This window comes from Hemiscyllium ocellatum, chromosome 15 (assembly GCF_020745735.1).
Source record: "Hemiscyllium ocellatum isolate sHemOce1 chromosome 15, sHemOce1.pat.X.cur, whole genome shotgun sequence".
NCBI lineage: Eukaryota > Metazoa > Chordata > Chondrichthyes > Orectolobiformes > Hemiscylliidae > Hemiscyllium > Hemiscyllium ocellatum.
This window is the reverse complement of record NC_083415.1, coordinates 7592859-7606767: the sequence shown is the minus strand read 5'-3', so window position 1 is coordinate 7606767 and position 13909 is coordinate 7592859. Positions and strand designations below refer to the sequence as shown.

General features: G+C 45.1%; 1 protein-coding gene across 1 annotated transcript in view; it reads right to left on the bottom strand.

The window, feature by feature from the left end:
- LOC132822641 (myosin light chain kinase 3-like) overlaps positions 1–13909 on the bottom strand; it is a 68538-nt gene that overhangs the window by 13968 nt on the left and 40661 nt on the right. The window contains exons 4-5 of the mRNA XM_060835886.1: positions 13397–13538; positions 7954–8024 (exon numbers count right to left, since the gene is read on the bottom strand). Of these exons, the coding sequence (XP_060691869.1) occupies positions 7954–8024; positions 13397–13538 (213 nt within the window). The remainder of the gene's footprint in view (positions 1–7953; positions 8025–13396; positions 13539–13909) is intronic.

Genomic DNA, 13909 nt, shown 5'->3' with positions numbered 1-13909 from the left:
CTCACTGCAACAATCCAACTCTCCTCGACACTGGCTTTGAGGCAGAAGCTGGTGACTCCCCATTATTGCCCATTTGCTTGTCCCTAACCCTGTCTGAAATTTTACTCTGGAGAGTACCCTGCCTCTACTTGAGATTTCATCTAATAGGGTTTGAAGGGATACCCGAGACTGAATGGACCAAGAGATGATGGGATATTTTAATTGAGAACTAATGTATAAATATGCAGAATCAGTGGGGTGAGAGTTTTATGGAGTACAGTTAACTAAAATTAAATTAAATTAGATTACTTACAGTGTGGAAACAGGCCCTTCGGCCCAACAAGTCCACACCGACCCGCTGAAGCGCGAACCACCCATACATTTACCCCTTACCCAACACTACGGGCAATTTAACATGGCCAATTCACCTGACCCACACATCTTTGGACTGTGGGAGGAAACCGGAGCACCCGGAGGAAACCCACGCAGACACGGGGAGAACGTGCAAACTCCACACAGTCAGTTGCCTGAGGTGGGAATTGAACCTGGGTCTCTGGTGCTGTGAGGCAGCAGTGCTAACCACTGTGCCATCGTGCCGCCCACAAGTGTGAACTTGAATCCTTTTTCAATGCGTTTACATTTTGGAGTATAACACTGGTAGCAGACAATGGTTGAGTCAAAATGTAAAGTTTTGGGGAGTGATTATCTACCCCTGTTTTCTGAGAATGAGCCTTCTGACCAGGGAAAGTTTAATGTGGGCCTGCATTACTTCCTAACCGTACAGGAAACAAGGACTTTCATTACTGTACAGAAGTAGGATAAGAAGCAAAGATTTTTCTGGAATTGGAGCCTGATGACTTAAACATGGATTAAGGTTTGGATAGATTGTTAACATTCATGAGTGAAAGTTATGAAAAAGATGAGGTGTGATCAGATTTTGACAGATTTTAAAAGCCTGACCTCAGTACTGTGGAAGAGTACACATCGGAAATCAATAGGTTGTTTGCAAGATGGAAACTCCCCAACCATGCTGCCAGTTAAGTTATTAGACTGCACCAAAGTATCACATCTGGACAGACTTCTAGTTTTGACAAAAGTTATATTTGTGAATAAACATACTATACATATGTCAGAAGAACTTAAAAAAATCCTAGGAAAGCACTGCTTCCCAATAACATTCTTAGAACAAAGCGGGTAATCAGAAAATGCAGGACACCAATTAAAGAGAATCCCAAGGCCTTTTATTCATATAGAAGATGCAAGAGGGTGACTAGAGAAAAGGTTGGTCCATTAAAGGATGTGGAAGGAAGGCTGTGTGTCGAACCTGAGAGAATGGGTGAGATTCTGAATAATTACTTTGCATCAGTGTTCACTGAGGAGAGGGACATGATGAATGTTGAGTTTAGAGATAGAAGTTTGTTTACTCTGGATCATGTTGACATAAGGAGGGAAGATGTGTTGGGTAGGTTAGAGGTTATTATGGTGGACAAATCCCCAGGACCGGATGGGATCTATCCCAGGTTGCTGAGGGAGGCGAGAGAGGAAATAGCTGGGGTTCTGACAGGTATCTTTGTAGCATCTCTTAAACACAGGTGAGGTGCCGGAGGACTGGAGGGTTGCTCATGCTGTCCCCCTGTACAAGAAGGGTAGTAGGGATATTCCAGGTAAGTACAGACCAGTGAGCCTGACATCAGTAGTAGGAAAGTTGCTGGAAAAGTTACTGAGGGATAAAATCTATTTATATTTGGAACAGAATGGGCTTATCAGTGATAGAGAACATGGTTTTGTATGGGGGAGATCATGCCTTATCAACTAAATAGAGTTCTTCGAGGAAGTGACCAAGTTGATAGATGAAGGAAGGGCTGTTGATGTCACATACATGGCCTTTAGTAAGGTGTTTGATAAGGTTCCTCATGGTAGACTAATGGAGAAAGTGAAGTCACATGGTGTGCAGGGTGTTCTAGCTAGGTGGATAAAGAACTGGTTGAGTAACAGGAGACAGAGAGTAGTAGTTGAAGGGAGTTTCTTGAAATGGAGAATAATGACCAGTGGTGTTCCACAGGGATCAGTGTTGGGGTCATTGTTGTTTGTAATATACATAAATGATCTGGAAGAGGGCACTGTTGGTATGATCAGCAAGTTGGAGGAGTAGCAGAAAGTATGAGGGACTGTCAGAGAATACAGGAGGGTATAGATAGAGTTGGGCAGAGAAGTGGCAGGTGGAGGTCAATCCAGATCTGGGAGTTCAGGTCTATTGTACACTGAAGGTTGCTGCACAGGTGGACAGAGTGGTCAAGAAGGCATAGAGTATGTTTGTCTTCATCGGACGGGGTATTGAGTATATGACTTGGCAGGTCATGCTAACATTGTACAAGACTTTGGTTTGGCTGCATTTAGAATACACCGTACAGTTCTGGTCGCCACATTACCAAAAGGATGTGGACGCTTTGGAGAGGATGCAGAGAAGGTTTACGAGGATGTTGCCTGGTCTGGAAGGTGCTAGCTATGAAGAGAGGTTGAGTAGGTTAGGATTGTTTTCATTAGAAAAAAAGAGATTGAGGAGGGACCTGATTGAGGTCGACAAAATCATGAAGGGCATAGTCGGGGTAAATAGAGATAAGTTTTTTCCCAGGGTGAAGGATTCAATAATGAGAGGTCACACATTCAAGGTGAGAGGTGAAATATTTAAGGGGGATACGCACAGCAAGTACTTTACACACAGAGGGTGGTAGGTGTCTGGAACGAGTTGGATGCAGAGGTCGTAGAGGCAGGCACGGTAGATACATTTAAGATTCATCTGGATAAATGCATGAGGAGGTGGGGAGCAGAGGGAGACAGTTGCTTAGGAATTGGGCGATAGATTTAGTTAGTGGATTTGGATCGGCTCAGGCTTGGAGGGCTGAAGGGCCTGTTCCTGGGCTGTACATTTTTGTTGTTCTTCTTTCTTTGCCACAGCGTTAATAAATTTGTGAGGACATCTAGATAAGAGTTGCAGCTGGCAGTATGAAAGGAAAACTATAGCTGTTAGAAATGAGGCCAGAAATGGTAATTTTGAGATGTTGAGATTCAATAAATGCATAAATCCTAGAAACACTCGGGAAGTAGTCAGTCGATATTTTAGGTGTGAGTCAAAGTAATGTTACACAACAAAGAGTCCCTGAAACAAATGCTGTAATAAATAATACAAAATCAAATTGGAACCAAATGATTTGAAGGAAGAAGATTTAGCACAAGAAGATTAGGCCCAGTGATGAATGTGTTGGTGGCAGCGTATTTTGATAGGGGAAGAGATAAGATTTAGATTTGTGAAAAGATTTGTAAGAAACATCAAAGACCTTCTTCATAGCCAACATTCAGTCTATCTTTGGCAAGAGAGTTTCAATGTAGTAGTGGCCATGGATTTAAAAGCATGAAGTAAAGAATAAAAAAAATCTTGATTTACGTTTTGTAAATTTGGCAACTACATTTTATCAGTCAACAATAATATTATTGAAACATGAAGTACAAAGCTGGACAAAGTAAAGGCCTTTCTAAAATTTTTCTTTATTGTTAATTGTGGACTCTAAAGGGAAACTAACTGCTTTAAAAATAAAGGATCATTGAGGGATTGCTACACTTTTTGAAAGTGAGTAACCTGACCTCATTGTGAATGTGTTTACCCGGCATCTGGTTCAAGCAGTAGAGGCAGACATTAACATACAAACTGATGCTGGGGAGTGTGTACAGATGGAGGTTCAGTCAGCAACAAGTAGCTGATTGGTTTGTGGACTGTCAACCAGTTATTAATGATTAAGATCTTCCGTCTGCCAATGACTATGTAATTGACACCCAAGGTAGGGAGCAACTACCAGATGTTTACCTGTTGAGGAGCTCACTCTATTCTCTGTAGTTAATAAAAAGCACTTTCAGCATGATGAAAACCAGTTTATTTTTTCTTTCAGTTGTTGTAAGCTGTGTTTTGTAATTAACACGTCAGAGATCTTTTATAAGTATGAGCCAGTCAATGTGTCCCTCCAAAAAACAAATTAAAACATCCAGAGAAGGAAGCCTGAGAAGTAACATTCTGACCAGCACAAGAACCACCTCAGAAAACTGGGGAAACAGAGACCTTCGATTGCTTACCTGATCTTTCCCTCCATTCATTACACCCATATTTTGTTTTCTGTCTGTTTGTATTATTAGACTGCACCAAAGTATCACAACTGGACAGACTTCTAGTTTTGACAAAAGTTATATTTGTGAATAAATATACTATACCAATGTCAGAAGAACTTTTTAAAAAATCCTAGAAAAGCATTATTTCCCAATAGCGTTCATAGTAATATTTGTGCAGAGGGATCATTTACTTTGGGAAGGATGATTAGAGTTTTAACTAGTAGAGGTTCCACTCTGACAGTTTATAATTGTTCATCTGTAGCCAATGTCTATTTACTTGTCATAAACAATTCATGTCAGGTGCAGGAACTTGATCTCTGCTTTCTGTGAGCCTGAGTTATTTCCTGGGGAATTTTACGTGCTTTCTAAAATCTGAAATGTTGTGATGATTCAGGAAGAATGGGAATTGATTTCCACTGCACTACTCCAGTGAGACTTAAGACTAGTTAATAAAAGATTCCAAACAGCAAGGGCTACCAAGCTGGATGGAATTGGAGGTATCCACAAAGGTGCCTTCAAGGGGATAACAAGCTCGGACACATTGAGTACCATCTCGATAAGAAGGCAATGTGAGATAACAGACACTCAACAAAACATATGATTGTAAAAAGACAGAGGATCGATCTGGTCTTTGTAGAACTATGAAAATGGAGAGACCCCAAGTTGGAATAAGCAGATAAACAGCAGCCAGCTAACTGATTGTTTCACAGAAAAACCAAGCTCTCAGACACTGCTGGACATTCTGGAGAAGACACATTGGAACACTGATGTGCAAACAAACGCGGGAATGTAATCTGTAATCTTTTTGTATGCTTTGTTCTTTTTTTAACACAAAGAAAAAAGTGAATCTGTTATTACCCACAAGGGCAGCACTGGGGCTCAGTGGTCAGCACTGCTGCCTCACAGCATCAGGGTCCTGGGTTCGATTCCTGCCTCGGGCAACTGTCTGTGGGGAGTTTGCACATTCTCCCCACGTTTGGGTGGGTTTCCTCCGGGTGAACTGGTTTCCTCCCACAATCCAAAGATGTGCAGGTCAGGTGAATTGGCCAGGATAAATTGCCCGTAGTGTGAGGTGTATTAGTCAGAGGTAAATATAGGGGAGGGGAATGGGTCTGGGATGGTTATTCTTTGGAGGGTCGGTGTGGACTTGTTGGGCCAAAGGGCCTGTTTCCACACTGTAGGGAATCTAACCTAATCTTAATTGGGTTTGAATCAATCATATAAATATGGGGAGGGTATCAGTTAGCTTAGTTGGCTGTGTGTGCCAACATCATGGGATCAATTCAACCTCTACCCTCATCTGAGCCGTAGTGACCCTCAGGCGAAACTAACATCAGTCATCTCTCTCATTAAAATGAGAGAGTGGGACTATGATAGGAATATCAGGAACTAGTAATCAGTAGGGTGAGAGTTTTAAGAAGTTAACTGAAATAAAGTCCCCTCTTAAAAGTGTTAACTTAGACTCTTTCGGAATAAAATACATTGGGCCAATTGAGGTGATTGAATGGCTACCTAAGAGCTGTTTAAGGGCATCACGTCCCCTTCATGCTGGTGTCTTTAGCCCAAGAGGAAGGCAACACCACATGATGAGCCCAACTCCTTCAACTGAGGGGCATGATCTCGAAGGAGGGGATTGGGGGGGATGGGGAGGGGGATGCAGAGGGCTCATTTAAAAGTCTCTTGAACCTACTGAACCTTTCCTATCCCATCCCAACCCCCCCCCCCCACCCACCCAGCAGAGGTTCAGCTCACTCTGAAACTGGCTCATTGGTGAAGGATCAGATTAGATTAGATTAGATTCCCTACAGTGTGGAAACAGACCCTTTGGCCCAACAAGTCCACACCAACTCTCTGAAGAGAAACCCACCCAGATCCATTTCCCGCCGACTAATGCGCCTAACACTATGGACAATTTAGCATGGCCAATTCACCTAAACCTGCACATCTTTGGAGTATGGGAGGAAACCGGAGCACCCAGAGGAAACCCACACAGACATGAAGTGAATGTGCAAACTCCACACAGACAGTCACCTGAGGGTGGAATTGAACCTGGGACCCTGGTGCTCTGAGGCAGCAGTGCTAACCACTGAGCCACAGTGCCACACCCAAGGACTCTTTATTTGTGTGAGGGAGGGGACTGACTCTGAGCTGGGTGTCCATATCCAGTGTGCACTGATGCTGTTGGTGACTGTGTGTTTTGGGGGAAAATAAAAAGAATAAAGATAAACAGGAGTGTCCGAGGTTCTGTTCACCCAGAGCAGGCTCTGAGGAAGCTGGATCAGTGTCAAGGACTGTACTATGTACATGTAACTAAATGGCGACTTGGAGACAGGACATGGGCCTTTGGGGAGTTATTTCATTTTACTGAACAAAAATTACTTATTTACTGTAAGACCGCAGGCTCTAGGTACAGATAAACTGTAATGAACAATTGTATCTCCCCTTGGTGCCCTTTAAAAAGTTACCCCTCCAGAAACTCACGGACAGGAAAAATAACACAGACCTGAGGATTGGTGGGAAAGACTGGGAAAGCAGTTCAACAGGTCTCTGTTCATGGAGATCACCGAGATAGTCATTCTGGGTTGTTTGGACAGGCTGCTCCCGGATTCTCCTTATCCAGGCACTTACCCTCACTTGTAGAAGGTTCTGGAAGGCGACTTTAGACTTATTGAGTCTCAGGTTTACTGGCTAAGGGTCAGAGTTTACAGCAACTGCTGAGGGAGAATAAACTGGATCCCCCCCCCCTCAGGGCTGTGTTTTTTTTTACCCTGAACAGAAAAGAGACAGCTCCTTCCATTGCAGAGCTCTGGTGGCCTCTCGCAAACATTCGTAGCCTCAAACTGCTCCACTCCCTGGGAGCCGGCCTTTTAATTGTTTAGAGACAAAAATACTGCAAAAGCTGGAATTTAGAGTCGACAGGCAGGAGGCTGGAAGAACACAGCAAGGCAGGCAGCCCCAGGACCCTGCCTGGACTGGGGGATTTGCCTTATGAAGGGAGGTTGACTAAGCTCGGACTTTTCTCTCTGGAGAGGAGGAAGAGAGGTGACCGGATCGAGGTGTACAAGGTAATGAGAGGAATGGATAGAGTCATAGCCGGAGACTTTTCCCCAAGGGCAGGATTGATTGGTATGAGGGGTCATAGTTTTAAGATATTAGGAGGAAGGTATAGAGGGGACATCAGAGGTAGGTTCTTTACACAGAGAGTTGTGAATGTATGGAATGTGTTGCCAGTGGTGGTGGTGGAAGCAGAGTCATTGGGGACATTTAAGCGACTGCTGGACATGCACATGGACAGCAGTGAGTTGAGGTGTGCCTAGGTTAAGTTATTTTATTTCACATTAGGATTAATGCTCTGCATAACATTGTGGGCCAGAGGGCCTGTTCTGTGCTGTACTTTTTGACGTTCTATGTTCTCTCAGGAGGTGGAGGAATCAATGCTTTGGGTGTAACCCTGCTTCAGGAGTAGGTTGGGTCTAAGGGAGCTGCAGATGAAGGGGGTGGAGGGGATAGGTGAACACAGAGAGAGGGTATGGCAGGCAGAAGGCCTTCATCACAGACAACAGGTCATTGGTCCACAGCCCAGCCAGCGACTTGCTGCCTCTGACTCCCCAGTGTACATACACTCCCCAGGACCAGCTCATCGTAGACCTTGACCCAGTGTGAATGGCAGGTTACTCGCTTTCAAAAAGGCCAGAGATCCAATAACAGTCTGTTGTTTTATGTTCATTCTTTTACTGTTTCAGTACACAAGCTCAAATACTGGTAGTAAATAAATGGTCTTTATAACACAGTGTTCCTGCTTCACAAAGGGTGACCTACCTCCTTGCCAATCCAAAATCAATGATCTTCACCTGATTACCATTCCGGTCCACACACAGGATATTCTCTGGCTGTTGGCATAACACAGAAGTTAATGATTTCAGTCAACATTGCAACTTCACATCGAGTTGACCAGACTATGACTGTGAGGGGTATGGGGTATATCAGAGAGTGTTACAGTGAGGGGTGTGGGGTATATCAGAGAGTGTTACGGTGAGGGGTGTGGGGTATATCAGAGAGTGTTACGATGAGGGGTGTGGTATATCAGAGAGTGTTACGATGAGGGTTGTGGGGTATATCAGAGAGTATTTCAGTGAGGGGTGTGGGGTATATCAGTGTGTTACAGTAAGGGGTGTGGGGAATATCAGACTATTACAATGAGGGGTGTGGGGTATATCAGTGTGTTATAGTGAGGGGTGTGGGGTATATCAGACTATTACAATGAGGGGTGTGGGGTATATCAGGGTATTACAGTGAGGGGTGTGGGGTATATAAATGTATTACTGTGTGGACTGTGGGGTATATCAGGGTGTTACAGTGAAGTGTGTGGGGTATATCAGGGTGTTACAGTGAGGGGTGTGGGATATATCAGGGTGTCACACTGAGGGGTTTAGGGTATATCAGGATGTCACAGAGAGGGGTTTATGATATATCAGAGTGAGGGCTGTGGGGTATATCAGCGCATTACAGTGAAGGGTATAGGGTATATCAGAGTATTCCAGTATTAAGGTGTATCAGAGTGCCACAATGACGGGTGGGGAGGTATATCAGAGGGATTTAGGATATATCAGGGTGTCACACTGAGGGGCTTAGGGTATATCAGGGTGTCACAGTGAGGGGTTTAGGGTATATCAGAGTGTCACAGTGAGGGGCTTAGGGTATATCAGAGTGTCACAGTGAGGGGTTTAGAATATATCAGAGTCTCACAGTGAGGGGCTTAGGGTATATCAGAGTGTAACAGTGAGGGGTTTAGGGTATATCAGGGTGTCACAGTGAGGGGCTTAGGGTATATCAGAGCGTTACAGGAGGGGTTTAGGGTATATCAGAGTGTTACAGTGAGGGGCTTAGGGTATATCAGTGTGCTACAGTGAGGGGTTTAGGGTATTTCCGAGTGTCACAGTGAGGGGTTTAGGATATATCAGAGTGTCACAGTGAGGGGTTTAGGGAATAACAGAGTGTCACAGTGAGGGGTTTAGGGTATATCAGGGTGTCACAGTGAGGGGCTTAGGGTATATCAGAGTGTCACAGTGAGGGGTTTAGGGTATATCAGAGTGTCACAGTGAGGGGCTTAGGATATATCCGAGTGCTAACCGCCTAAGCGCCACATATGAATAACTCCGATTCCTGCATGAATGCCGAAAGAATCGAATCCTTCCACCATGTGTCAGATACAGACCACCAGTCAACAACCCACAAGCCAGGGACACAGCCAGACAGAACGGATTCAGGATGATCCAGGTAATGATTACAGACGCTCACAACAGACTTCACAAATACAGACAAGAAATTGCGTGCCAAAAATTGTTAATTTCAAAAACCACCAATCAGGAATGGACCCGGCCATAGAACAGGCTGTCACCATAGGACAGAACAGGACCACACACCGCAAAAAAACAGCACTGAAAGAAAAAATGGCCAAACTAACACACAACAGAGAGGACACCACAACACACACCTGGGTTAAAAACCTCTCCCACAGACAGCTCACAGACACGGAAAGAACAATACGTGCCAAGGGACTCAACTACAACCACAGGGACGCCAAGACAGCAGACTTCCTAGCAGCACTAGAAAGCACACTCAGGAACAATGGATCGACAGAAGAGACACAACAAACAGTGAGACAAAGTACCATACCTCTGATAACAAGGAAAAGACAAACACATAACCTCAACACCAAGGAGAAGGAAGCACTAAAATCGCTAAGAAACAATAAGAACACAATCATACTACCAGCAGACAAAGGCAGAATGACAGTCAGCCTGGACAAAGCAGACTACACTCAAAAGGCAGAACAACTACTTGCAGATACCAACATCTACCAAAAGGGGAGTCTGATCCCACCCCACAGCTCACCCATAGGATAAACAATACACCGAGGAGCCTACAAATAAAAAACGGATATTTAACCAGGTCTGACCTACAAAGAATGAAACCGGAAAGCAACAACATCCCCAGATTCTATGGACTACCTAAAGTGCACAAACCAGACATCCCACTCAGACCCATAGTATCACTACCAGGGACACCATCACACAAACTGGCTAAAGAGCTACAACAGAAACTGAAACACCTGATCAGCGGATCCAGACACTCTATACAATCAACACAGGAATTCTTGGACATCATCAGAAATATACACATAGACAAGGAAGAAACCATGGTCTCATTCGATGTAACGGCACAGTTCACCTTTATCGACAAAACCCTAGCCAGAGAAACAATAGCCAACCTGCTGGACGTACAGAACAGATAATATGACGCTGAACCTATTAACAAAGACGGCATTCTTACACTACTGGACCTGTGCCTCACAGCACACTTCACATTCAACAAATATATGAACAAATCAACGGCACACCCATGGGCTCAACCATCTCTGGACTCATAGCAGAAGCAGTAATGCAAAGGTTAGAACAACAGTCTTACTGCAAATACAACCCAAACTCTGGGTCAGATACGTGGATGACACCTTTGTAATCATTAAAAACACAGAAATAGGGAACACACACCAGATCATCAACACCACACTCACAGGAATCCGATTCACGAGAGAGGAAGAAAAGGACAACCAGCTCCCATTCCTAGACGTGATGGTACAAAGAACACTGAACGGAGAATTCGCCACAAAGGTATACAGGAAAGCCACACACACAGACCAAGTCCTGAACTACAAAAGCAACCACCCCAACACACACAAACGAAGTTGCATCAAGACATTATTCAAAATGGCTACAACACACTGCAGTACACCTGAACTGCAAAAAGAGGAAGAAGATCACCTATACAAGGTATTCACCAAAAACGGATACCCGCGCAATTTCATCAACAGATGCCTAAGGGAAAAACTATGGAACGAGGACATGCCGCAACCCAAAGGATTGGCCACACTCCCATACATCAGGAGCATTTCCGAACTGACAGCCAGACTACTGCGACCACTAGGACTCATAACAGCACACAAACCAATAGCCACTCTCAGACAACAACTCACCAGAACGAAGGACCCGATACCCAGCATGAGCAAAACCAACGTAGCGTACAAAATCCCATGCAAGGACTGCACAAAACACTACATAGGACAAACAGGAAGACAGCTAACAACCCATATCCATGAACACCAACTAGCCACGAAACGACACGACCAGCTATCATTATTAGCCACACACTCAGATGACAAACAACATGAATTCGATTGGGACAACATCATTATTATAGGACAAGCCAAACCGAGAACAGCCAGGGAATTCCTAGAGGCATGGCACTCATCCACAAATTATACCAACAGACACATCGACCTAGACCCTACATACCGGCCACTGCAACGGACAGCAACTGACAACCGGAAGCGGCAGCTTCCAACCACTATAAATGCTGGAGGAATCAGCACAGAAGCGCTTCACAGGAGGCTCCCAAGAACTGAGGATGTCACCAAGAAAGGGGACAAAACGTTTGCAACAAAAACTCCCAGCTTGGCGAACAGAACCACAACTCTGATATATCCTAAGCCCCTCAGTGTGACACACTGATATACCCTAAACCCCTCACTGTAACACTCTGATATACCCTAAACTCCTCACTGTGACACCCTGATATACCCTAAACCCCTCACTGCAACACTCTGATATACCCTAACCCCTCACTGTGACACTCTGATATATCCTAACCCCCACACTGTGACATTCTGATATATCCTAAACCCCTCACTGTGACACCCTGATATACCCTAAACCCCTCACTGTGACAGTCTGATACACCCTAAACCCCTCACTGTGACACTCTGATATACCCTAAACCCCTCACTGTGACACTCTGATATACCCTAAACCCCTCACTGTGACACCCTGATATACCCCAAGCCCCTCACTATGACACTCTGATATATCCTAAGCCCCTCACTGTGACACTGTGATACACCCTAAGCCCATCACTGTGACACCCTGATATACCCTAAACCCCTCACTGCAACACTCCGATATACCCTAACCCCTCACTGTGACATTCTGATATACCCTAAACCCCTCACTGTGACACCCTGATATACCCCAAGCCCCTCTCTGTGACACTCTGATATACCCTAAACCCCTCACTGTGACACCCTGATATACCCTAAGCCCCTCACTGTGACACCCTGATATACCCTAAACCCCTCACTGTGACACCCTGATATACCCTAAGCCCCTCACTGTGACACCCTGATATACCCTAAGCCCCTCACTGTGACACTCTGATATACCCTAAACCCCTCACTGTGACACCCTGATATACCCTAAGCCCCTCACTGTGACACTCTGATATACCCTAAACCCCTCACTGTGACACACTGATATACCCTAAGCCCCTCACTGTGACACTCTGATATACCCTAAACCCCTCACTGTGACACCCTGATATACCCTAAGCCCCTCACTGTAACATTCTGATATACCCTAAACCCCTCACTGTGACACTGTGATACACCCTAAACCCCTCACTGTGACACCCTGATATACCCTAAACCCCTCACTGTGACACTGTGATACACCCTAAACCCCTCACTGTGACACACTGATATACCCTAAACCCCTCACTGTGACACTCTGATATACCCTAAACCCCTCACTGTGACACCCTGATATATCCTAAACCCCTCACTGTGACACTCTGATATACCCTAAACCCCTCACTGTGACACCCTGATATACCCTAAACCCCTCACTGTGACACCCTGATACACCCTAAACCCCTCACTGTGACACCCTCATATATCCTAAGCCCCTCACTGTGACACCCTGATATACCCTAAACCCCTCACTGTGACACTCTGATATACCCTAAACCCCTCACTGTAACACTTTGATATACCCTAAGCCCCTCACTGTAACATTCTGATATACCCTAAACTATACCCTAAACCCCACTGTGATGCTCTGATATATCCTAAGGGTTTAGGGTACATCAGGGTGTCACAGTGAGGGGTTTAGGGTACATCAGGGTGTCACAGTGAGGGGTTTAGGGTATATCAGAGTGTCACAGTGAGGGGTTTAGGATATATCAGGGTGTCAGAGTGAGAGGTTTAGGGTATATCAGTGTGGTACATGGTAATGACACCGTTTTGATGTTGTAAATGCTGCTGGCAATCAGTGTGACTGGTCGAAACCCTGTAAGGGCGTATCGGAATGCTGTCTGGGTCCTGTCTGTCGGCTAGCTGCTCCAATGCAATGCCAATCCCTGCAGAGTTTACCTTCAGGTCCAGGTGGAGCACGTACATGTTGTGCATGTAGTGTACGCCCTGACAGATCTGCTTCACATACACCATCGCATCCAGCTCTGTCAGACTGTAGCTTTCATCAACAATCCTCTCAAAGAGCTCTCCGCCTTCCACACTGTGGGGTAAGGAAAACACACAGCATCAGACCGCTGTCTTTGTGGTACAGTGTGAGGACTGGTTCAGTCCGGGCTGGTTGCCTGGCACTTTCTGCAGATACACTGCTGGGACTCAGACAGCGAGGGGCTGAGATAACCCCCTTACAGGCAGACTGTCTGGTGGGCTACTACATGTGATTGAATACACCAGGAAAGCATTGAGATGTGCCCATGTAAGTGACAATAATGTGTGAGTGCACAAAGCAGTTTCACCCGAATGTTCAAAAGGTGCTGGACAGTATTTCATGGGGCTCAGCTTTGGGAAGTGATTAGATGGATAACTGTACCCAAAACACTGGTACCTATACAACAGGTCAACCGAGGGAATAAT